Below are 26738 nucleotides of genomic sequence, written 5' to 3'. Positions count from 1 at the left end.
TATTGGCCTAGTTGAAACTGAATCCAAAACTGAGTTTTTTTAACCCTGCTTATAGTAATGCTTCAATATATGCAGTTTCATCTGTCTTAATTTGAGCTTATTGATCAGGCTAGGTAAATTTTCTTAGCGGGAATAAGGTAGAATGAGTAGGAAGATAAACAAAAGGAGAATATGCATTCAAAAACACCACACTTACATTTGCCTATGCGTCCTCTGCTGCTTGTTAAAATAAGTGTACCTTTAGGCAGTTCTCGCCATTTTCAAGAGAGAAAGAGAAGCAGAGAGAGGGGGTTACACTTTCATGCATAAACTATGATTAAGAGAGTGCGGATAGTGTAAAACCTTGCAAGTAACATGGAAAAACTAGGTCCAAGGATCTTGTTTGAGCCCGTAGCAAGTTTTTTCTGCAAAAACTATCTTATGTGTAGCAGCTTGGGTGAAATGTACAGAACTACAGATAGATTTCCTTAGGAAGGAAAAGGGTATTTTTCATGTCTGCCCAAAAGAGAAACTTACATAATTTGCCTCCACCACAACTAGAACAGCGACAATGTTAATTTGACCATGGAGGTGGTATCCACAAGCAACTAGATGAGCTTTCTATTGCTCTAATGAACATGGCATTTGAGCCTTATTTCTCACAAATAATGCTCCAGATACTTGTTCACTATGAAAGATAGTAATGCCACAGGATTGAGGTTCTTCATGGGTACAGACAGATTGTCTAATGGATTAAAATAGTTCAGAGTACAAGTTTAAACATAATTAAGCCTAAATGGTTAAAGTTGTGTTGCAACTCACAGTCATACTAGTAGCATAGCAGAGCAATGAGACATTTTTAGATAAAGATTGGGTGCATGGTTCGCCGTACCGGCCCAAACCGGACGGTACTGGGTATACCATACCATACTGGTTCGGTACCGGTACCTGGCATGAGGGGCATACCAACACTCGGTATACTGAAAAGATTCCGTATTATACGGTACTGACACAATGCTAGTGTGGCACTGGTACGGGATCGGGTACCGAGATGGCGAATCTTGATTGGGTGCATGCTCTCAAAGTAAGGGAACTTCTTAAAATGAATATCCAAGATATGCAATTCTTTAACTTGTTTTCTTTATGCAATTTTTTCAATATATGTATATTTCTTTTAGTATATTCAATCTTTACATCCAATTCAGGCGTGGGTATGCAACTGAGAGGCAGAAGGGTTTACTAATTGTTGAAAAACTAGATTATCTACAGTCAAAGCTTTTGCAGAAAATATTTTTTAGTCTATCAAGGCCGCTGAAAAAAATTGGAAGCTGGCTCAATGAGGTTAGTTGACTTATAGTCTGAAACAATATCTTTCTTTTCCATCTGATGCTTGGTTCAGGAACTAGTTTTATTTTTTGTTGGTATGCATCATGAGTCATGACTATGTGACATTTGTTTCTCCTGAATTGAGAATCAAAGCCCTTATTAACTGAGACATGATTACAGAAGATGTCGAGTTTTTGGACAATTAACTTATCAATCTTCAAACTGAAGGAGTGCTTTCCAACTTCCCAACTTCAACTAGCCAACCACCCCTCTAATAAACCCCCGAACTCCCTTTTTTTTCTTGGATTTTTTTTTCCTGTGCTGTATCAGCACTGAGTTATTCACTGCTGTGATTTATTCACGAAATCCATGATTTTATCAAACCCTTGATGATCATTGGTTAACTAGGGAACAACTTTGCAGAATTATTTGGCAAACCTTCAGAACACGAAGAATTCATGATTATTTGAAAAATCTGGAATATCTTGTGACTATGGTTAAAAGATGAGATCCTTGTAATAATGGTACTTCTTTTAGGTCTACCTTCATCTATATTTAATAAAAATATTTGATTTTTTTTTTTGCTTTAATTTTTTACCAGATATTGAATATTTCATCTACAGCGGAGTTCTTGTTAGAAGCTTAATTCCTTAGTGGTTAGAATCTTCTATCTAGGGCAAAACACTCGGTTCAGAATTTTTCTAAAATTTTTCTATCTCGGACCCATACCCACTTCTTAAGTGCTTCCATACTGCAAGTGTTTCTAAAATATTTGGTTCCCACACCTGCATGCACTCCCACACCCACTTCTTATTTTGGCAACTAAGTTCTTTCTAACATAAATCTTGTTTTGTGTAATTATGCTTGTACTTCACTTAATTGAGTGGTCTATCACGCTGAATGTGTACTATGTGCTCCTTCTTGCTTTTATAAACAAACTATGCTTGAATTGAATGGCTTTGCATGATTAGTTTGGAACCAGCATATTTTAAAATTTAGGCTTCACATACATATTTGTGTTAGTTTGAAACAGGTGCTAAAAAGTTTGAATGAAGCACAAGATATGCAACTCTGGATTGAGAAAGTGAAAAATTGGCTCAAGGAACAATATTTACCAGGGAGTGCTGGGCTTCATGGTGAAAATATGTTTAAAAATCAATTTGAATATGATCAGATAGCAGATGGTGACCTTCCTATCTGGCTTGCTGCACAAAGGGCAGTCTCTCGTTATGAAGGGTTTTTATCACCTGCTGGGCCCCGTGGGAGACTTATAAGAAGATTGCTTACCTGGATTGGATTGATTCCTTCACTGCCAGAGGCATCAATAGACTTGGATGATGATGATAAATATTTAGAAACTTACTTGAGGTTAGTGCTGGTAAAGTTGTATCTCCCCATCAACTTTATTTATTTTCCAACTCCTGTTTCTGTATAACAATACCTGAAATACAAACACAGTAAGTGATGATGAAATAAGCAAACAGTTAAAGAAAGATGATAAGGAAAAAGATGTGAAAGAAAATTAGTATTGAAAGGAGGTAAAAGAGGATCCTCATCTGCTCACTGGATGACATGTCTATACAAACTAAAAGAGTTTAATATATTTTGATGGTGCAAATGATTGTTAACGATTAACAAGCATTCTTATTCTAAACCTACATTTCATCTGAACCGACTCTTGATCATTGTAGTGTTTTTATATATTTATCTGCAATGTACAATCAACTATTGAAATCAAAGTCCGCAATCTTAGTACCGGGTACTGCGTTGGTACTTTATCGGTTCGGTTCGGTATGATACGGTAGGGTACACCTCTGTGCTAAAATATCTCTCCAATCTTTTTTCTCAATTTTTATCTAGGTATGCCTCGGTAAGGACCGGTTGCACCTCAGTATGCCTTGAAATAAGTCAGTACGCCTCGGTACGAGGCTTGTACCAACTTGAAGGTCTGTTTCGTACCCGTTTTTTGCCAGTACAATACGGTACGCTCCGTATCGGGCCGTACGGCAGATCATGATTGAAATAATGTCTCACCGCCCTTGCTTATTTATTCATTAAGTAAAGAAAATTTCTAGGTATATTTAGATTTGATAAAAGATCCTTATTTTCTTTGTTGACTTATATCAGTATACACATTCCATAGCAAAAGAAGTTGGTATCATACCCCACATATATTGTTGATACTGTGTATCACAATGCCCTTTCTCTAGTACTGATATTCTACATCATGGAAAATATATGTTCTTGACTATGTTCCAAATCTTTTTCTTATTCTTATGACTTATTGACTGTGAAACAATTATTGCTTTTATCTTATAAACTGCAACATACAAATTTCTTGATGTTGCTCTTTTATTGATTAAAACTACTGCTTTCAGGCCAAACTTTCTGCCAAGAATAACTCTTGGCAACATATGGGAACCTGCTATGGCGGAATCATGTGGGCATAATGTCTGGAAAAGGTTAAGGACTGCTGTTTCTATTCTATTTTCCAGGTCGGCTCTACAGGTATCACTTCATTATTCACTTTTTCTTCCTCATTCATGGGCACCTTCATCATCATAAATGATGATTTACATTCTCTTTGGTATCCCTGCCATAGACATGAGACTATATGGTCTGTGTTACTTTAAAATAGTCTTTTTCTCTTGGTTGCATATCAAAGTTCTAAGTATTCATAAATAATCCGCAGCAATGAAACTTTAGGGTTCCAAAGATAACTAATCATTGCTTTCATTATCATTTCTATTGCAACTTTTGAGAAATATTCCTGCTTTAGTATGAATACATAGTAAAGTCATTCTTTATTCTTTACATTTCGAACTTTTCTCATGTCATTTTAAAGCAAAAGTTGAAGTATTGAAATCAATATCTTATTGATATGGTACGGACTAATATGATACCATACAATACATGGTATGCTTTTTGGTATTGGCATAGTGTAGATGAGGGGATGTACCATGTCTCTATATAGATGGGTACAAGTGGCGTACTGATATTAATGCTGATAGTGACCCAAGGTGGCTCAACAATCAGCTAGGTGATGTCAAGATGAGCACAAAGAAGCAAACTGGTTTCCCTGATTTGAGTTGCAAAAGCAATAGGGATGTCTGCAAGTAAAAGACAACCGACATGCACATCAGCTAGAAAAACCCAGCAAGACCTGAACGAAGCCTCTTCTACCCTAGAAGGGAATTAAGGATTTCTAGTTTCTACTGACATCAGCTAATAATAAAATAATATCTTTAAATTTAGTAATTATTATGGTTCAAAGAAAATAAAAACGAAATAAACTAAGCTAGTATAATAATTGGATTCTTCCCAATCAAACCCTTTTATTTGACTAGTCGCACCAGCCATCAAGCTTTTTATGCCTCTACCCAAGGTTTGCTGAACTGGACTGAACCATCCGAACTGGGCCGAACCGCCTATACCGAGCCAACCCAGTGGGGGACTAGGTCGGTTCACTTATTTTTTTCGAAATCGGCTCCGAACTGGCCTGAATCAGTCTCAAACCGATAGAAATTGGCCAGAACCGGTAGCAAACCGGAAGGTTTGCACCGAGTCGGACTAGTTCCGAACTGGCCCCCCTCCCCCTTCTTTTGTTTTAAAGCTTAGTTGGGAAGGCCCAGAGAAGTTTCTCAAGCCTTCCCAACCTATCTGAACAACCCCTCTTTCCTCCCTTCCTCATGGCAAAAAATACGCTAATTCAGTATGATTGAAGGAGGATCCAACCCTAAATAAGGTATACTTCCTCTTTTCTATCTCATTTTCTCTTTTTTTTGGAGGCCAAAAAATATCTTGAAATGATGCATGGTGGACTTCGATTCACCGGTGAGTCTCAGTTGACGCATGCAAACAGGATAGAGACCATGGTGCATGATTTGGCAGAGCCTACAAGGATACGATTACATATAGGAGACGGGCTCCTCGAGGTCATTTAGAATTATATGATGCAGCTATAGATGACCTCGCATGTAGAGTAGGATTCATAGAAATATCAAGTTTTGAGTCGTATATTGGATTCTATTATCCATAACTATAGGCAGCCTATGACCCATACGAATATGGATATGAATATGGTATATCTGAGGCATCGTCTTCCGGTGGCTACTATCCTATGCAATTTGGAGCATTTTACAAGTCGAATTTTGCTATCGACATATTCAGATAGCCCCCTTTATAGTCATATTATTAGCCAGAGAATATCTCTCAAAGCTAGAGCTTCAGCGAGAGATCCGAGAGTGCTTATAAGTTATAACCCAAAACGCGTTTCTTATAGGATGAACATACAAGACTACAATACTGCTTAGTTAAAGGGGTGAGCTGATGTACCTCCTGACTATATTAATAATCCGGATATCTATGAGAGACATCACTATTCGACGAGATTACCAATTATGTTAAATTTTTTATCTCACTATTTGATTTTAGGATATTTCATGTTGCTTCTTGTAGCATGCAATATTTTACTATTATTTTATATTTTGTATCACTTTAAAACAACAAGATGCATCATTTAGACTATACCAGAATCATAAAAATATCAAAAAAAAATAAAAATATCAAAAATATCAAAAAATATAAAATTATACTTAAAATTATTGAAAAAGTTAAAAAAATTGATTACCGGTTAATCAAACTTGAAAAACTTAAAAAAAATTAGGTGTGCAAGCTCCAACTTAAAAAAAAAAAAATCTGGGCTTACTGGTTCAATACAGTACCGGTTCCGTACCATACCGACCTGTCCGCTAACCGGTACAGATCCCGGTACCAGTTTGGCGGACCTTGCCTTCACTAACATCACATCATTGGCTTCACATAGGGCCTTTTGGAGTTGCACAGAAAGAAAGAGGCCCCTTAGTCGTACCAAGGTTGCTATAGAGACACACCAAGGTCCTTATAGAGTCACACCAAAGTATAGGCAAAGTCATACTATAATTATGTGAAAACCCATGTGGGGTGTATTTAGTCCTACATCAGCTATGCACTGGATAGATCTTAGGTACTTACGCAGGGCCAAGGAACCCAAATAATACCTTTTGGCTAGGCTATTTGAGTGAGATCCTAGGTTGTTACAAACGGTATCTGAGCGGACCTGGCCCATGGCCTATGTGGACTAGAGAACACTGCAACACAAGCTCGTTGGGACTGACCATGGGCCGATTGTGGTACTTGTGATTAGATTTGAATGGATTTGGACCCTTAGCCTAGCGGGGATGCTAGAGCTTAAATGATGAGAGTATATGAGGATCCATGCAGGTGTGTGTTTGGTCCTACATTGGCTATGCACTGGGCAGATTTTGGATACTTATACAGAGACAAGGAACCCAAATAATACATGCCGGCTAGTTTTTTTGGGTGATGTCCTAAGTTATAACAAAAGAACATAAATGAGAGTTTCAAAGCATCAATTAATTCACTATTCAAGATGTGGTATTTAAAGTGTTCTAGGACCCTTTACAATGAATAAGACCCTTGGACGCCTTTATAATTTAACTTAAAGATGAACTATGACAAGAAACTAAACTTATGGAGCTAATCCCTTGCAGTAAGGTGAAATCAGTACTTTCAAGACATCTGACAGCAAAACAAATGCCATTTGAACCCCTTAAATGGTATACGGATGTCATTAGATGACTCCTTGGCTAAATAGGATCTTGAACCTGCAAATTTTCACCCAACAACATGCTCATTGCTGTCTGAAATTCTGAATATATATTGACGACTAGATTACTATCACTAATATCAACCGGTATAGCTGCTATGGACCAAAATTCACAACCTTTAAAACCTTGAATTTTAGAATATGTAAATTGCAATTGGAAGGAGCCTAAGAAAAACTTGTGAGTGCTAATTTCTATTCTTTTCTTGTTTGTAGACACACTTATACCTTGATACACATCTACATCTCCACTCATAGCTTCTTGGTTAGATAAGAGTGGAGCGGCCCAAGGGTGTATCACTTGGGGGCTCAAGAGGTGCTTTGAGAGTGCCCATCATATATAAAGAATAGAAACATAAAATATTTAATAGAAACATCCATACTAAAACCTAGCAACATATTGCTTAAATTCCTCTAAAAAGATTACTAGAAAATATATGCTTGGTTGTTATGGAATAGAGAAGGGCACCTTCAAATTAATGATTAAACTCTTTAAGTTTGAAAGAAATATTATTAAATTTTTTTGTCTCATAGTACGTCGTACCATACCGAACCGGACGGTATGAAGCATACCGTAGCATACTAATTCGGTACTAGCATATAGTACAGGGGGCGTACCGACACTTGGCACACCGAACCGGCCCCATACCATACTGTACTGACACAGGGATAGCGTGGCACCGGTACGGGATCCAGTATCAAGACAGTATACCTTGCTTTCTCCTATGTTTTGCTTGTCCTAAAGCCCTCCTTATTTTCAATTTTTTGTGAAAATTTTGTACATAATTATAGGGTATGTTAGTGGTAATTTTTTGCTTTATGCTGACCTCTTAGACATTTGCACTTATACAGATGTATAACTTTCAAGTTTAGTTCTGAATCAGGAGCCAGCTTTTCAAGAATTGATTCTGCTTTATACTGATCAGACAAGCCAAACTAAATCTGGAGATAAAGCAGAGATTTTTCCCTTGCAGTTGAAGATATACCGGAGAATACCTCTTCCCGATCTTCCAGTAAGTATACGTAACATTGTTTTATAATAGTCCGAAAAGATTGTATAATTTCATTTATGTATTTATTGTCTCCAGTTCTTGTGCTAAATATGCTCTTAAATAAACATGAATATTCATAGTTGTTCTTGGTGCAGGTTATTTTCCCTCACAAAAAGTTGTCTTTCCGAATTTTAGATACGGTAATTTTTTTTTAACAATACTTTCTTAGAATTCTTTATTGTTTATGCATATTTAAGATTGTCTTCTTGTATTTAGTGCTTCCATCTAGAGATCCTCATATTTTGTCTTCAATTACATTTCATTAGTATTAGTTAGATATATTTATGTGCAAATTATGTATATTAATTATCTTTTACCATCATAAGTAGTGAAGTCTGCAAAATGTTACAAGTTTCCATCATGTGCAATAGAAACTTCTAAAAAAAATATATAAGTATGTTAGTTTACACCATGGTACATTGTACTGGCCCAAACCTGGTGGTACGGGGCATACTATACTAGTTCGGTACCAGTACCCAGTGCGGGTGGGGTGGTACGGGGCATACTATACTAGTTTGGTACCAATACCCAGTGCGGGTGGCGTATCGACGCTCGGTACGCCAAAAAAACTCCGTACCATTCCGTACTGATACTATGCTAGTGTGGCACTGGTATGGAGTCCGATACCGAGATGGCAAACCTTGGTTTACACTATTCTCCTTCAACATCATCCGATGTGGCCAATCAATCATAATCAGGATATGCATTTTCATTTAGATTCAAATTATCTAATTATCTAAGGCTAGCTAAAACACTATTCTCCCTCCCTCCACCTTCTCTCTCTCTCTCTCTCTTTTCCTCTCTCCCATGGTCTGCGTGCCATCTCCTCCGTCGGTACAGACCCAACACGGTTCATACCGACTCGTGCCACTAGAAAACTGGTACAGTGCTCGGTACCAGTTCCGCCGACCTTGATAAGAATAGATACCAAAATGTTTGTTAGCCATCTTTGAGTTTGTTCCATTTTTTGGTTCATGTTGACTGAAATATGGGCATATTCTATTGATGTTAGTTTTTCATAAGGATGCCTGAAAAGGTTGCTTTGTATTTTTTTGGGAAGCATAACCCCTTATAAACTACTTAAGGTAGAAATGCTAGTATTCATTCAAAGGAAATAACTTTTCACATTGTTTACTTGCTATGGCTTGAATAATAATTATCATTTTTGTAACCACAGGTGCGCTTGGATGTTGCAACTATGCTGGGATTATTGGCATACTTTGTTAATTACAAGTTTGAGAACATTCTCTCATCTCCGTACGTATCTAATCTGTTTGTATTTCCATTTGAGTGCATGAAATTCAAATGTGAAAAAAGGTTAATTACGGTATCTATATGATGCCTTTGTCATAATTTTTGAGATAATTCTAGGCAAATAGAATGCCACATTCTTTGAACTATTCCATCTCATTTCTGAGTCTAGGTGCATTACGAAGATGTTCTTCTTACATGTATTTCTGAACTTTGTTGTCAGTAAGTTCATGTGATAGGGCTTTCTATGTATCAACGCCTATGAATTTAGGGCCTGCTTGAGATTGCTCTTGATCTTTTTCTTGTTTTCACAGAATCTAAGAAGAAAAATGAACTAGACTGAAAAATATATATGATGAAACCCCCTTTGTTTCTTTAAATTGTTTGTAAAATCTTTAGATTTTCTGGAAGCAAAAATTTTATGTTCCAGAAAAGAGTGAAAGTAAAAGCAATGGATAGAAGAAATTTTCTGCAAATGCCATCTTCAACATCAATATCCATGTGATATCTCACTAATTTGTAGAGAAACGAACAAAAACAGAAAAACAACGATGCAAATAGGCTCTTAATCTTAGCTTTTCTCATTCTATTTATCTTATTTTTTCATTAAATTGCATTATCAAAAAGTAAAGTTCATTTGCTTCTAGGATTGGAATCACTGGTTACTCTTTTAGTTCTTTGGAGATTTATTTTATTCAAAAATGAGGATGCGGATCAAAATATTTATAGTTGCATCTCTATGATATTTGGGATATAAATGTGAATAATTAGTGTTGTTTAACTGCCAAATATCAGTGTGTGCGGCAAGGCTGATAATTTGTATGGACTGATGCTTGGGGTGGAAACAAGGATATGATCCATATATAATCAGCTAGAAGTCAGTCAATGGAAGAAGAATGGTCAATGAACGAAAGAAAAAGAAAAAGAAAACATAGATAGGGAATGGAGGGAGTGAATCCATGTGGACTGACATCATTCCTTGTTATGCTTATCATTATTTATCAAGTCTAATATAAGATCTAAAACCAAGGATTCAAGAATTGCCTGCTGTTGGTATGCCAGGCTGGCACTGACACAGTACATACAACATCTTGCTAGTGCTTGACATGCATTGTCACCACAAAATGCTTACTGGCATGCTACCATTACAATGCTGGAGCAGCATGTTGGCAAGGCACTATTGGTATGGTAGATCATTTTGTGCCATTACAACTGACACAAATCCTGTCTCCAGCTTGTTCTTCATGATAGGTTGATCATCTCTAAAGAGATCATTGTATGCCATATACGTTGGTCCAAATATATACTAGTGACAATAAAACAGGCTTGTAAACTGCACAAAACAAGTTTGAAGACTTTAAGTCTAAACATGATAGACCAAATGAACCTTAAAAGGCCAAACCATATTATATCCTCCTGTAGAGAAGAACTGGCTGCAACAAAAACACTTTAAATGTAATATAAATTTGTAGAAGAAAAAAAAGAGAGAAAAATATACAGTGAAAAGTATAGCACTGAAGAAGAAGAAGAAGAAGATAACAAAAGCTCGATTACAAAAAAAAGAAAAGAAAAGGAAAGAAAAGAAAGATCAGTAGCATCACATAGACAGTTAACTATGTAATTTGGATCATGGTCTACCGTACCGTTGTTAGTCAACTTTAAAGACCACGCAATAGCACGTATCTGGTAGGATAGCGATTACGGGTATCGATCCACAGGAACTGGGGTACAGTTGTTTTCTAAAAAAATATTTAAAAAGAAAGTTTGGGAAGACTATTGAACTAAATAATTTAAGGGAAATGCAATTAAAAAAATATCAGTTTGGGAGAACCTAGGGCAAGGAATTCACCACTAACGTCGGAACAAGGATTATTTGTATTTTAATTCGTTCTTGGATTAACATGCAAATTGGCTACAAGCCCTATAAGCATTCAAATAAAATTTCACAAAAGTAATTTAGAAGCATCCATCTTCGGTTGGCATGAAATGTCTACCCTAAACTAATGTGGCAGGACACTGCATCTTCCCTAAGCATAGGTGATCTTTTATTAACTTAGTGATCATGAAGAACAGCTGTATAAACTTCATACTTAAAATCACAGAAACTAAATATGAGTTAAAAGAAGATATCCATTAAAAACAATAAGTTCATACAACTCCAAGAATATAAAATCAAAAATATAAAACCCTTAGTCCTTTGTTAGGGCTGCATCCAGCCCTAGTGAAGAGCTCAGCTTTCCATGGTACGGGGGGTAGCAGCAGCGATGTAGAGGACTCCCATCACGGCTATCTCCTTGCTTTCTATCTTCTCCCTTCACTGGACTCGGTGGGAACTCCCTTAGCATTTCATCTCTTCTTCTTTTTTTCATGGGAATTTCTTCCCACAATACCCCAAACTATTCTCTCACTTTTTACTTCGGTGGGAACTCCTCAGAAGAGATGATTTTCCGAAAAAGGAAAGCCTCCTCCTTTTATAGGTTGCAAGCTCCCCCTCCCTCCTCTGTTTCTTCACGTGAGTGGGAGGATAAGGTCGTGGAAGTTGATCTGATTCGCCGTTGGGAAGATAAGGGTTGAGCTTAGCTGGAACTCTTCCGTGGATAAGGGAGACTGATCCGGAAGAGGGTGATGATCCGTGATCCATGGAATGCACGCTCAGTTGGATGCTCTCGGAGATGAAGACGAGATGCTGTTTCGCGAACACTGGGGAACTTATCCGTGGGAGATGATCCGGAAGAGGCCAACGCGGAGACTGTTGACGTGGATGCAGGGGAGATGCTCACAGCTGAAGGAGTTGCTTGGGATTTTGTGGAAGGAGGGAACGGCTGGGAGGAAGTGATCCAAACGACTTTGAATCCGCGGATGGGCAGTGTGATCCAAGAGAAGGTGATGCGGCTTCAACGCAGAGGAGACATGACAGTTTGAGAGGATTTCGGATGGCTGAATGCGAGCTGGAAGCAGGGGATAAGCTTGGGATGTTGGGATCAATCCGGAAGAAACTAGGATTTGAGTCTATCCCGTGAATCATGCGGGGGGGAAGGTCTTGGCTCTGTTCCAAAACAGAGCCCTGTTTGTTGGACGCGGAAGATAGATGGAGTTCATCCGGAATGTCGTAGGTGATGAACCGCATGAGGATGAGAAGAAATCTGAGAAGATGTTAGGAAGAGGAGCTCGATCGCAAGTGATTTGGAAGATTCAAGTGATCCGGAGAAGAGGATGAGGAGAAAGCCGTTGGGATGAATACGCGAAGAAAAGGATCATGGACGTGGGACCTCTTGCATGCATCACGGGAGGATTGGGCATGGCGGATGGCTGGGAGGCTTGGGATTTGTGCTTGGAAGAAGGTTGGGACGTTGAAGACGCTGGATTTGGTGGGAGGTGAAGGTTGGATTCGGAATGGGATACGGGAGCTGGGAGTTTAGTTGAACGAGATGTGAGGAATGGATGGAGCTTTGGGATCCGTGCAATTATGATGGTATGCTTTGAGATCTGAGAGACAGATAATTGAAGGGATTTTATTGTTTTTGAGATTAAAATAGGAGAATTGGATCATGTGGAAAAAGAGTTGGAACGAGTGGAAAGAAATTTAGGTGAACATGTGAAGAGTCAGGAATTAATGGGAAGTATTGGGTTTTGGAGAAGAGTTCTTGAAGTCGACTCCGGAGGATGTGAAATTGTGAAATGATGCAGTGTTGGTTTAGGCTTTATCTTATTGAGCTTGATTCGACCTGCATACATTAGACTCGACCAAAATAATTAATAATAATAAAAAGAATCAAACTTGAATTATTTCTAACACTTTATTAGAATGTATAGATGAAAGGGAACATATTTTCTTATGTTTAAATTTAAAATATGTGCATTAAAATGATGATAAGTGCTATGAGAAAGGGATTAATTTATGCATTATTTAGCACTTATCACACCCCTCAACCTACATTTTGCTAGTCCTCGAGCAAAATAAAAACTAACTCACTTTCGCAGGAATCGCGATTGCATTTACCGTATGCAATAAGGCTTTAAACCCCTAGGTGGCCCTAGTGGACGAGTTTTGTCTCGTGAGGGTTTCTAGCTCAGATACCCACAAACTGCTGTCTCTACCCAAAGAATTTATTTTATTGTTTTATAAAATCTAATTTCAAATGCATAAGTGTCAAGAATTTCGAAAGCACAAAGTTTTAATTACTAAGTCAGCCCAAATCCTAGGTCAGTATGCAACTTAAGTTGAAGTGATTAAGTTTCCGTTAGGGAGTTGTAAGGCTCATTTATACTTGAGTGCTCGGTGATATCTGGACCATACACAAGCTAAGACTTTAGATTCCCCAAAATACTGCTAAAGCTAGTAGTTTCCAAGAATTGGTCAGATAAGACCTATTCACTGATTCAAAATCATCATATCTTGTAGGATTTCGAGAGTTGTGGATGTTTACTTTATTACCTCATGGGCTTTATCTGTAATATTCCAATTTACTCAAATTTTTACAACGACGGCTTTCACACTATTATCTTTTTCAAGGTCAATATTATTTTCTCTTTTTTTTATAAATAATTATGCACTTTTACTCTTGTAATGATTCCTCCGTGTAGCGATCATTCGGTCAACACTTCCACACCAAATGGCATAAGGTGTTGGGCATCAAGACTCCCCTACGGACCTATACTCGGGTTCATCATCACAAGCCCGCTGACCTTTGACAATAGGTAGCCCTTTTCGATGAACCTGACTAAATTCACTCTTCTCTTCTTTTCTTTTTTTTTAAAATAAATATGGGATAATAGTGAATTAGATAGGTATGATTCATCAAGACTCAAGGTTGCTACCAGACTTAACATTATGTTGAACCTAACCCTTAGAAGTGCAGGCCATGTGTGTTGTGAAATTCCAAAGTAAAAATTATCTTACAACTCGTTAAAAGAACTTTTAATAAAAAGAACTCAAATTGACTTACTCCTGACTAATCATTGGGCTTTTTAGATTTTATATACTTTGTGTATTTATTATTTCAGCACCAAGGCATAGAAAATAGGTTTTTTTTATTTATTTTTTATTTTTTTATTTTTTTTGTTTTTCAAAAAAAACTTATTCAAAAATGCGAAAAATTTTCTAAAAAAATTCGAATCCTATACCCCCCAATCTAGATCAGACATTGTCCTCAATGTTTTTTTTATTTTTTTATTTTTTTTGGTTTTAATATTATATTATTTTTTTATTTTACGTTATTTTATTTTGGACGAAAATATGATGCATATGGAGTATAGAAGCATTTTACCTTAGTTGCATCAGTAATATGAGGACTCTTTAAAAATATGCGACAAGCAAATGTGCAAACATGACCTATGAGAATTGGGTTGCCTTCCAACAAGCGCTAAGTTTAACGTCTTCAGCTGTACGCAGTACATCTTTAATTATCCCGATAAATAGGATCCATCAAATCAAGGGATTCAATCAACTGTCCATCTGCAACACGCTCTATATAAGGTTTCAATCTTTGACCATTGACGTTTAGGACACGACCATCATTGAGGTTTTGAATTTCTACTGCACCATGAGGAAAAATCTTTCTAACTAAAAAGGGACCATCCCACCTAGAGCGAAGTTTACCAGGGAAGAGACGCAATTTAGAATTGAATAGCCAAACCTTTTAATTAGGCTTGAAAGACTTACGGTTAATATATTTGTCATGAAAAGCCTTAGCCCTTGCCTTGTAAATTTTGGCATTTTCATATGCTTCATTGCGTAACTCTTGAAGCTCGTTGAGTTGAAGTTTTCGGTTAGAACCAGCTGCTACCATATCAAAGTTAAACTTTTTAATGGCCCAAAAAACTCTATGCTCAAGTTCTACGGGTAAGTGGCAAGCTTTTCCAAAAATCAGTCGATAAGGAAACATGCCAATAGGAGTCTTATAGGCAGTACGATAAGCCCAGAGAGAATCGTTTAATCTTTGAGACCAATCTTTTCTATCAGGGCGTATTGTTTTTTCTAAGATGTGTTTTATCTCCCTATTGGAAACTTCAACTTGTCCACTTGTTTGGGGATGGTACGGGGTGGCAACTTTGTGGGTGATTGGATATTTACGAACCAAAGCTTCAAAAGATCGGTTGCAGAAATGTGATCCCCCATCACTAATGATAGCTCGGGGTGTGCCAAAGCGACTAAATATATTTGTTTGTAAGAACTTAACTACAACCTTGTGATCATTAGTCCTAGTGGCAACAGCTTCCACCCACTTCGAGACATAATCTACCCCGATAAGAATGTACTCAAAACCAAAAGAACACGGGAAAGGACCCATGAAGTCAATACCCCAGACATCAAAAATTTCTATAATTAAAATGGGGTTAAGTGGCATCATATCTCAACGGGTGATTGTACCCATTCGCTGGTATCGCTCACAAGTCTGGCAAAAATTGTGAGCATCTTTGAACAATGAGGGCCAATAAAATCCATTTTGTAAGACTTTAGCTGCAGTTTTTCTACCCCCAAAATGTCCTCCGCAGGCTTGGGTATGACAAAAATCAAGAATATTCTGAAATTCACATTCTGGCACACATCGACGGATTACCTGATCAGGACAGTACTTAAACAGATCGGGGTCATCCCAAAAGTAGAACTTAACTTGCGAAAAGAATCGATCCTTGTCCTGCTTGGACCAATGATCAGGAATTTGTTCTATGGCAAGATAGTTCACTATGTTGGCAAACCATGGTGTTTTTACTTGTTGTACCTTAAACAATTGTTCATCTGGAAAGGAGTCGTGAAGCGGTGAAATGTTATGAGGAGGTTCGAGAAGGATTCTAGACAAATGGTCTGCTACAACATTTGTGGCGCTTTTCTTATCACGAATTTCTAGATTAAATTCCTGTAACAACAGGATCCATCGAATTAGGCGAGGCTTGGTGTCCTTCTTTGAAAGGAGATACGGGAGAGCAGAATGATCAGTGAACACAATAACCTTGGACCCTAAGAGATAGAACCGAAACTTGTCCAGAGCAAATACTACAGCTAGTAATTCTTTCTCAGTAGTGGTGTAATTCAATTGTGCATCTGAGAGTGTTTTACTAGCGTAGTAGATGACGTGAGGTAACTTTTCTAGTCGTTGCCCTAAAACCGCCCCAATGGCATAGTCAGAAGCATCACACATAAGTTCGAATGGAAGGGTCCAATTAGGAGGTTGTATGACAGGTGTTGTAGACAACTTAGATCGGAGCATTTCAAAGGCCTCTTTACATGCTTCATCAAAGACAAAGGGTGTATCCTTGGCAAGGAGATTGCACAAGGGCCTAGAGATTTTACTGAAGTCTTTAATGAAGCGACGGTAAAAACCAGCATGGCCAAGAAAAGAACAGATTTATTTCACAGATTTGGATGGAGGAAGATTAGAAATAAGATCAACTTTTGCTTTATCTACCTCAATACCCCTTTTGGACACAATGTGTCCCAAGACTATACCCTCTTGAACCATGAAATGGCTCTTTTTCCAACTCAGCACTAGATTGGTCTCCTTACATCTTTTCAGAACCAGGGCTAAATTACTGAGACAATCATCAAATGAGGGACCAAAAACTGAAAAATCGTCCATGAATACTTCCAGAAATTTTTCTATCATGTCAGAAAAAATTGCCATCATACATCATTGAAATGTCGCGGGCGTATTACATAATCCAAATGGCATTCTCCTATACGCAAATGTCCCAAGTGGACATGTGAAAGTGGTTTTCTCTTGATCATCGGGATACACGGCCACTTGGTTATATCCAGAATAACCATCTAGGAAACAGTAGAAACCCTGACCGGCTAGCCTTTCCAATATTTGGTCAATAAAAGGCAAAGAAAAATGGTCCTTCCTAGTCATGGAGTTAAGCTTTCTATAGTCAATGCAAACACGCTAGCTAGTGGTCGTGCGTGTGGGCATCAACTCTCCTGCATTTTCAACCACAGTAATGCCCGACTTCTTTGGTACTACTTGAGTCGGACTCACCCAGTTGCTATCAGAGATAGGGTAAATGATTCCGGCATCTAGCAACTTTACTACTTCTTTCTTGACCACCTCTTTCATATTAGGGTTGAGTCTCCTTTGCATTTCACGGGTCGGTTTTGCATCTTCTTCTAGGTGAATGCGATGCATGCAAATAGATGGGTCAATCCCCTTTAGATCAGTTACGGACCATCCAATTGCATGTTTGTGTTCTCCGAGTACACTCAAAAGTTGACTCTCCTGTTTGTCAGACAGGTCAGCCGCGATGATTACAGGTAGGGTATCTTCGGGTCCTAGAAAAGCATACTTAAGGGTTATCGGAAGTGGCTTTAACTCAAGTTTGGGAGGGGACTTGATGGAGGGGCACTGTGGCGTACTAAAAAGGGTAGGAAGAGGTTCATATCAGATACGCCAAGGATGAGAATTTGTGGGAGACGGATTGTCAAGTAGGACATTGACTTCTTCTATGGCCTTATCTAGATCAAAGTTATCAATGTCAAAATGGGCTAAACATGCTTCTAGAGGGTCATCTGCCAGAATATAGGGAAGAGCTTCTTCTACAAGATCGTCCATTTTGTCTACTAGGAAGCACTCATCTTCCCTTGCGGGTTGATCAGAGGCGTGGAATACATTCAGTTTGACTTTCATGTTCTCAAAGGATATATCCATCACCCCAGTTCTACAGTTAATACATGCATTGGCTGTAGCTAAGAAGGGACAACCAAGAATCATAGAGATCTGTTTCTTGAGATTAGGCACCGGTTCCATATCAAGGACGATGAAATCAACTGAAAAATAAAATTTATCTACCTTGACTAGGACATCTTCAATTGTTCCTCGCGGTATTTTAACAAATCGATCAGCCAATTGCAAGGACACCGAAGTAGGCTTCAATTCACCTAATCCGAATTTCTCATAGACTGAATAAGGCAGAAGATTAACACTTGCCCCTAAATCTAATAGTGCTCGATCAATAGAATTGTCTCCTACCACACAAGAGATGGTAGGGGCACCAGGATCTTTGAACTTAGGAGGGGTTTTGTGCTGGAGGATGGAGCTCACTTGTTCAGTTAGGAAGACCTTTTTAGGCACGTGTCCTAGATTTTCGTTTCTGGGTACAAAGGTCTTTGAGAAATTTGGCATAAGATAGAACTTGTTTTATGGCATCAAGGAGAGGGAGGTTGATTTTGACTTGTTTGAATACCTCCATTATTTCTTCCAATGAAGTTCCTTTCATGCCAAAGGGAGAAGGTGCTTTCAGACATTGAGGAAAAGGGGCCTTTGGTGTAAGAGGTGTGGTTGATACTGGACTAGATGGGTTCTCTTTAAGCACAATCACACTCGTGTCTTCATTTTCCTTATGTTCTTTTTCTCCAACCTTATTGTCCACTACGCGTCCGCTTCTTAAGATAGTCATGGCATTAGCTTGTTCATGGTGAACATCATTCGGGTGAGTCTCTTGAGCCATGTACTGCCCTCTCGGGTTACTCACTGGTTAGCTTGGAAGCTTGCCTTCCTCTTTCTTATTTAGTGCACTCGCTAGCTGCCCTAGCTGGGTTTCTAATTTGGCAATAGACTGGGTATGGGAGTGCAACAATTGTGTATTGGCTTCGAGTCCTTGAAGGGCAGTCAAAACTTTTTGCTCAAAAGCCATATCTCTTTGGGGTGCTGGAGGAGGGACATGTTGAAATTGTGAATAGTGAGTAGAAGGACGGTTTGGATGAACATTCTGGAATGGTTGAAAGTTTTGGGAATAAGGCTGGGAGGTATTGGGAGTCTGCTGCTTCCAAGAGAAATTTGGATGGTTGCGCCATCCCGGGTTGTAAGTGTTAGAATACGGATCATTACCTGGTCGGAACTGTGCTTGGGCAGCATTTACTTGTTCTTGCACAAATTCAGGGAATTGTGCTGCCGAAGGGCACTCAAAAATAGTGTGAGACGGACTAGAACAGAGAGCACACACTTGTGCTTGGGGAAAGGTTGGAAGCTGTTCTCTAGACATTAGCTGGTCTAATTTGCGGAACAGTACATCTACTTTATCGGATAGACCTATGGACTGGCTAACTTCATATATGGTCCCTTTTCTTTGAGAACTCAGGGGTGCTTGACGAGCGGAGGAGGCATGGTGGAGGAAATTTTCATTGAGATTTTTAAACAATTGCCATGCCTCATGTTCACTCTTAAGCATGAAAGTTCTCCCACAAGAAGCATCAATCATCTGACGGTTTCGTTCAGATAACCCGTCATAAAAGTATTGCACTAATTGCCATTTGGGTATTTGATGATGCAGGCATTTTCGGAGTAAGTCTCTAAATTTTTTCCAAGTTTCATGAAATTCTTCTCCTTCAGATTGGGAGAAGCTCGTGATAGCACGCCTAAATTGATTCATTCTTCCTATGGAAAAATATTTTTTTAGAAATTCATGTTGCATTTGAGCCCATGAAAGAATGGAATTGGCTTCTAATGAATGGAGCCACTGCTTAGCTCTATCCTTAAGAGAGAAAGGGAACAACCTAAGTTTCAGAGCATCATCAGTGAAGTTCTGAATTTTAACAGTAGTGCAGATCTCAAGGAACTCATCTAAATGTTTGTATGGGTTTTCATTGTTGAGTCCATAAAAAGAGGGAAGCATTTGGATGACACTAGACTTAATTTCAAACTGTACAGTAGCAGTGGTATCAGGTAGTCGAATACAAGATGGAGAGGTATAAATGGAAGGAGTAAAGTACTCCTTTAACAGCTTGGGTTGTTCTTCAGCCATCTCGACAGGTAGAGCAGATCCTATGGTTCTATAGGTACGGATTTCGGCTCGAAGGGCCCTAATAGAATGCTCTATTTCAGAATCAAAAGGTACTAATTCAGGAGATCTGGAACAACACCCTAGCATACACTAATATTCTTCTAATCAGTCAAGTGCAGTCCAGCATGCATTAAAACAAAACACATCAAATCTTTATATTTGCCCTAAAATCACTAGACAGCTCCTAACTGGTTTGAAGAGGGCACCTAAGCCTCCAATCTGGTCTAATGAACTGAGTTAACCAGGTAAGCTTACAGGTAAGTGGAGGGGTCACGATGCGTTCGCAAAGGTCCCACTTAAAAACCACTTGCCTCGAACAGATGAACTGTCTCCCTTACGGGACAAAGCTTGCCTAGACATCAACTGAGCCACAGAGCGAAATTGGTGCAACTTTCGGTGATCTTCATCCTATTGAGCTCGAATGTCCTTAGGGGCCAACGTCTAATTGATTTTAATTAAAGTGATAGCTATGTGAGAATCGATTCACCTAATTTGGGCAAGAATCTGGTGATGAAATCCAGTTCTTATCTTGTTGGGGTGATTGCCCTTACTATGTGCGGATTAATTGGTGTATGTGTATCAAGCATGCATTCACACTTTTACTGAAATTAAAATCAAACAATCACCACAAAATTTCAAGCAAACTGGGAATCAATTTAAATAAGAAAGATTTAGAGGTTACCAAAGAAAATTTCCCCAGCAATTCTTTTTTTATTTTTAGGCAAACCTCTACAGCATTCCTTTTTCAGCAGTTCCCTTTTTGATCGTCCCAGACTTCCTCTTCGATTCCTGATCAAATAATGCAAAGAGGAAATTCAAAAATTAGTAAGAGAGAAAAAGGAGATAAGTAAAGTAAAAATAGAAAATATTTTTATTTTATTTTAGATATATATCTAGATATATATATATATATATTGAAAGTTTAATTTATGAAAAGAAAAACAACTATGCTAGCAATCCCCGGCAACGACGCCAAAAATTGTTAGTCAACTTTAAAGACCACGCAATAGCACGTATCTAGTAGGATAGCGATTACGGGTATCGATCCACAGGGATTGGGGTACAGTTGTTTTCTAAAAAAATATTTAAAAAGAAAGTTTGGGAAGACTATTGAACTAAATAATTTAAGGAAAATGCAATTAAAAAAATATCAGTTTGGGAGAACCTAGGGCAAGAAATTCACCACTAACGTCGGAACAAGGATTATTTGTATTTTAATTCGTTCTTAGATTAACATGCAAATTGGCTACAAGCCCTATAAACATTCAAATAAAATTTCACAAAAGTAATTTAGAAACATCCATCTTCGGTTGGCATGAAATGTCTATCCTAAACTAATGTGGCAGGACACTGCATCTTCCCTAAGCATGGGTGATCTTTTATTAACTTAGTGATCATGAAGAACAGCTGTATAAACTTCATACTTAAAATCACAGAAATTAAATATGAGTTAAAAGAAGATATCTGATGTGGGGTCGGAACCCCGACACCAGCCCGCACACCGGACGAGCAGGGAAAGCATCCGCGTCCTCCCCGAGGTATTGTCCGCTCTGGGATTGCTGCTTCGGGTCTGCGGGAGGTCGCCCAGGGCCGTGGCCCAATGACAGTCCCGAGCCCTGCCGGCGCGGGGGTCCGCGGAGGTACTACCCCTACCCTCACGGTTTTGTCCTACAAAAGGGCCCTCGGTCATGAGAGAGTGCTGGAGCAGCTCAGCTCAGAGCGATATGGTATTGTCCGCTTTGGGCCCCGTGGGCGCGAAGCTCGCACGGGGTGCACACCCACCTGCAGGCGCGGAGCTCGTACAGGGGGCTTAGGCGTCCCTCACGGTTTTGTCCCCCGTAGGGGCGCCTCGTCTGAACGAGAGAGTGCTGGAGCAGCTCAGCTCGGCAGAGCGATATGGTATTGTCCGCTTTGGGAACCGTGGGCGCTTTGGCTCGCACGGTGGCGGACCCACCTGCAGGCGCATGGCTGCTGGACAGGTGTCCCTCACGGTTTTGTCCCCCCTTAGGGGGGCCCTCTTTACCTCCAGCCCGTGGGCCTTCGGTGAGAAGAGGTGTTTGCACCCCCCATTTAAGGCACAGACCTTTCCGCTGATTATCCGATGTGGGACTAAACTGGGAACCCCATCCCACAACACAGCCCCCCGAGCGGGAAGGTCTGTGCGTGGCCGGGGCCCTTCCTCTAGCGCCATCTGATGTGGGGTCGGAACCCCGACACCAGCCCGCACACCGGACGAGCAGGGAAAGCATCCGCGTCCTCCCCGAGGTATTGTCCGCTCTGGGATTGCTGCTTCGGGTCTGCGGGAGGTCGCCCAGGGCCGTGGCCCAATGACAGTCCCGAGCCCTGCCGGCGCGGGGGTCCGCGGAGGTACTACCCCTACCCTCACGGTTTTGTCCTACAAAAGGGCCCTCGGTCATGAGAGAGTGCTGGAGCAGCTCAGCTCAGAGCGATATGGTATTGTCCGCTTTGGGCCCCGTGGGCGCGAAGCTCGCACGGGGTGCACACCCACCTGCAGGCGCGGAGCTCGTACAGGGGGCTTAGGCGTCCCTCACGGTTTTGTCCCCCGTAGGGGCGCCTCGTCTGAACGAGAGAGTGCTGGAGCAGCTCAGCTCGGCAGAGCGATATGGTATTGTCCGCTTTCGGAACCGTGGGCGCTTTGGCTCGCACGGTGGCGGACCCACCTGCAGGCGCATGGCTGCTGGACAGGTGTCCCTCACGGTTTTGTCCCCCCTTAGGGGGGCCCTCTTTACCTCCAGCCCGTGGGCCTTCGGTGAGAAGAGGTGTTTGCACCCCCCATTTAAGGCACAGACCTTTCCGCTGATTATCCGATGTGGGACTAAACTGGGAACCCCATCCCACAACAATATCCATTAAAAACAATAAGTTCATACAACTTCAAGAATATAAAATCAAAAAAATATAAAACCCTTAGCCCTTTGTTAGGGCTGCATCCAACCCTAGTGAAGAGCTCAGCTTTCCATGGTACGGGGGGTAGCAGCAGCGATGTAGAGGACTCCCATCACGGCTATCTCCTTGCTTTCTATCTTCTCCCTTCACTAGACTCGGTGGGAACTCCCTTAGCATTTCATCTCTTCTTCTTTTTTTCGTGGGAATTTCTTCCCACAATACCCCAAACTATTCTCTCACTTTTTACTTCGGTGAGACTGTTGACGTGGATGCAGGGGAGATGCTCACAGCTGAAGGAGTTGCTTGGGATTTTGTGGAAGGAGGGAACGGCTGGGAGGAAGTGATCCAAATGACTTTGAATCCGCGGATGGGCAGTGTGATCCAAGAGAAGGTGATGCGGCTTCAACGCAGAGGAGACATGACAGTTTGAGAGGATTTCGGATGGCTGAATGCGAGCTGGAAGCAGGGGATAAGCTTGGGATGTTGGGATCAATCCGGAAGAAACTAGGATTTGAGTCTATCCCGTGAATCATGCGGGGGGGGGGGGGGGGGAGGTCTTGGCTCTGTTCCAAAACAGAGCCCTATTTGTTGGACGCGGAAGATAGATGGAGTTCATCCGGAATAGAGTAGGTGATGAACCGCATAAGGATGAGAAGAAATCTGAGAAGACGTTAGGAAGAGGAGCTCGATCGCAAGTGATTTGGAAGATTCAAGTGATCCGGAGAAGAGGATGAGGAGAAAGCCGTTGGGATGAATACGCGAAGAAAAGGATCATGGACATGGGACCTCTTGCATGCATCACGGGAGGATTGGGCATGGCGGACGGCTGGGAGGCTTGGGATTTGAGCTTATCTGGAAGAAGGTTGGGACGTTGAAGACGCTGGATTTGGTGGGAGGTGAAGGTTGGATTCGGAATGGGATACGGGAGCTGAGAGTTTAGTTGAACGAGATGTGAGGAATGGATGGAGCTTTGGGATCCGTGCAATTATGATGGTATGCTTTGAGATCTGAGAGACAAATAATTGAAGGGATTTTATTGTTTTTGAGATTAAAATAGGAGAATTAGATCATGTGGAAAAAGAGTTGGAACGAGTGGGAAGAAATTTAGGTGAACATGTGAAGAGTCAGGAATTAATGGGAAGCACTGGATTTTGGAGAAGAGTTCTTGAAGTCGACTCCGGAGGATGTGAAATTGTGAAATGATGCAGTGTTGGTTTAGGCTTTATCTTATTGAGCTTGACTCGACCTGCATACATTAGACTCGACCAAAATAATTAATAATAATAAAAAGAATCAAACTTGAATTATTTCTAACACTTTATTAGAATGTACTGATGAAAGGGAACATATTTTCTTATGTTTAAATTTAAAATATGTGCATTAAAATGATGATAAGTGCTATGAGAAAGGGGTTAATTTATGCATTATTTAGCACTTATCAACCGTCCTGTACCGTACCAGAAGAAAATCGGTACGAAACTTAATTTCAAGTCGGTACAAACCCCATATTGCCATGTACCGAGGCATACCATCCTGTACCGAGGCGTACTTCCCCATACCAAAGTGTACCGATCTATACCATGGTGTACCAAGGTGCATACTGGCCCGTACCGAGGCGTACCGACTTATATCGAGGCATACCAAAATAAAAATTGAAAAAAATCGTTAGAAAGCTATTTCGGTACAGAGTGATCGTACTGTACTATACTGTATTGTAGTGAACCGATAAGGTACCAATGTGGTACCCAGTACTAAGATTGCGGACCTTGATTTTGGATTGTCATTTCACAGTTGACTTGTGGCAAAGGTATCAAAGCTTTCAAGATTGTAGTAACAATCAATGACCGAGTTCTTGCTAGTGTCAGTTGGATGATCTTGTAATCTAGCAAAAATAATCATCTCTTTACTTTTAATCTTCCCATAAATTAAATAACAACCTACCTCAAGCAGGAGTGTGGTTATTGAAGCTCCCAAGCATGGAGCAACAAGTATCTAGCCAACTTACCTTACCTAACCCATCGTAAACTGATTGTTCCTTGGTTATCTCATAGATTGCGGTATTATGTGGTGTTAATTGACTACTTGATCGCAAAAGGTTAAGTTGATAAACAATTGATCAACAATGTGCATCAAGCTTAACACTTCTCATGTGTGGCCCAGATCACATACATGGAGGAAAAAAGTCAAGTTGTCAACTAGGATAATAAATGAATAATTGACTTGGAGAGGATCTAACCTCATCACATCCAACAATTTAAGCTCCAATACTATTTTGACTAACCACTTGACTGAAAAAACTTAATTTGATGGTTAATGGGTCAACAATTGCATACATGCCATAGGCTTGGAGGCCTAGCATGAGCTTGAGAACAACATAATGGAATGATCCGATCAAAGAAGAAAGATTTTCTTCAACCCGCTTAACTTGAATCTTTCCAAAGATAACTAGAAGAAGATAGAAAAATTTTAAAAGTAGGGCTTAAATCTTTCATTAGTGATTAAAAAAATGAGATACATAGCCTCTATTTATAATGTGAGGTCCGCCTTAACACAATTTGGGCCAGATTCCTCTTTCTAACCTTAGTAGGACTTTTTTTCCTAAAATAAACATCTCTAATAGAAATCTTTTAAAAAAGCTAAAATCTCGAGAAGGTAGATCTTGATTTCTATATCAACTTTACCTTCTATCACTCCGCCTGATTTTTCTCGGATAAAAGCTACGCACGGTCAAAGCCTTACTCGAAAAAAAAACTTTTGGTTTGACCGGGCCATTTCGGACTCCAAACGATAGAATTTGGGCTCGATTGCTAGGGGCGCCGCCTCCTTAAGGGCGGGGCATCATGTCGTAGATCTCAAAAACTGCCTGATTTTAAAAAAGAACATCTCAATTGGATATCGTATAATCAAGTTATGGCCTCCAGAAGTTTGGCCTGCAACTCGGCTTCCTGATGTGATGGATCTTGCTCCTGGTCCCTGTCTAGCCTTGCTCGTAGTAGCCAAAGTGGTCCACATCAAGTCTGGTGATCCTTCTGGATCACTAAAGTTAAACTACGTTATGCAGGAAATTAACCTAACGGTAGAAGTAAAGAAAGCAAATAAAATTTTGAAACCAAGGCAAAAAATAACTAAGCACCTAGAAGGCTAACTAAGGATAACTAGCAGCTCTTTACCTTGCTACCAATAAGACTTTGTCGTTGCTGGAATCCACCAAGCTACTTCGAAGCACGCCGCAACGAAGGACTCTACTAACTAACAACATTGCTATCTTCGAAATTCATCATGCTCCAGAATCCACCGAAGCTTGCACAAAATCCACCATGCAAAAGATTTTAGAACAACCATGACTTAACATGTACATAAGAGAAATCAAGCTTCATTGATACGAAAAATGAGTAAAGAATGGGGTTTTTATAGGCTCTAGGGCCCTTTACATTGGTGGGGATGAGTGAGTACCTTTAGAGTTCAACTAAAACTCAGAAAACAGGTTCTAAAACTACTAGAACAAGTAATCTCACTGTAGGGTGATTCTAGAAGAAATTTCATTTCGGCGGTAGGAAAGCTCATATTATTTCGGTCAACAATTGTGTTGCTGTAAGATGGAATTTGATGATAAAGTGGGTGTAAGATGGAATCTGATGATAAAGTGGGTGCAGTCAGATCCTGGGGTTTCTTGTCTGACTCAAGCTTGGATGCTGGGACTTCAGACAATGATTCAGGTGTTGTTGGAAATGGAAATGCATTCGAATTTGTCGACTTCGAGGATATTCTAGAAGGCTTCCTGCTGT

The 26738-nt window shown here is 40.0% G+C and overlaps 1 protein-coding gene across 7 annotated transcripts in view; it reads left to right on the top strand.

Annotated features, from left to right (window-relative positions):
- The window catches only part of LOC103710724 (DUF3754 family protein, putative (DUF3754)), a 46943-nt gene that overhangs the window by 6785 nt on the left and 13420 nt on the right, over window positions 1-26738 (top strand). For 6 of the 7 annotated variants that reach the window (XR_015969402.2, XM_088705672.2, XM_088705671.2 and 3 more), the window contains exons 4-9: window positions 1185-1320; window positions 2339-2673; window positions 3684-3813; window positions 7855-7983; window positions 8118-8162; window positions 9200-9279. Coding sequence is in view for 6 of the 7 variants with exons in the window: in XM_088705672.2 (XP_088561798.2) it covers window positions 1185-1320; window positions 2339-2673; window positions 3684-3813; window positions 7855-7983; window positions 8118-8162; window positions 9200-9279 (855 nt within the window). In the remaining variant the exon portion in view is untranslated. Of the gene's footprint in view, window positions 1-1184; window positions 1321-2328; window positions 2674-3683; window positions 3814-7854; window positions 7984-8117; window positions 8163-9199; window positions 9280-26738 lie in introns of all 7 variants that reach the window. The other variant, XM_088705674.2, reaches the window with a different exon arrangement.

The sequence above is a fragment of the Phoenix dactylifera genome, chromosome 10 (assembly GCF_051530095.1).
Source record: "Phoenix dactylifera cultivar Ajwa chromosome 10, Ajwa_hap1_PhDact_Kaust_v1.1, whole genome shotgun sequence".
Lineage (NCBI taxonomy): Eukaryota > Viridiplantae > Streptophyta > Magnoliopsida > Arecales > Arecaceae > Phoenix > Phoenix dactylifera.
The sequence above is the reverse complement of the archived record's forward strand: the minus strand, read 5'-3'. Positions and strand labels throughout refer to the sequence as shown.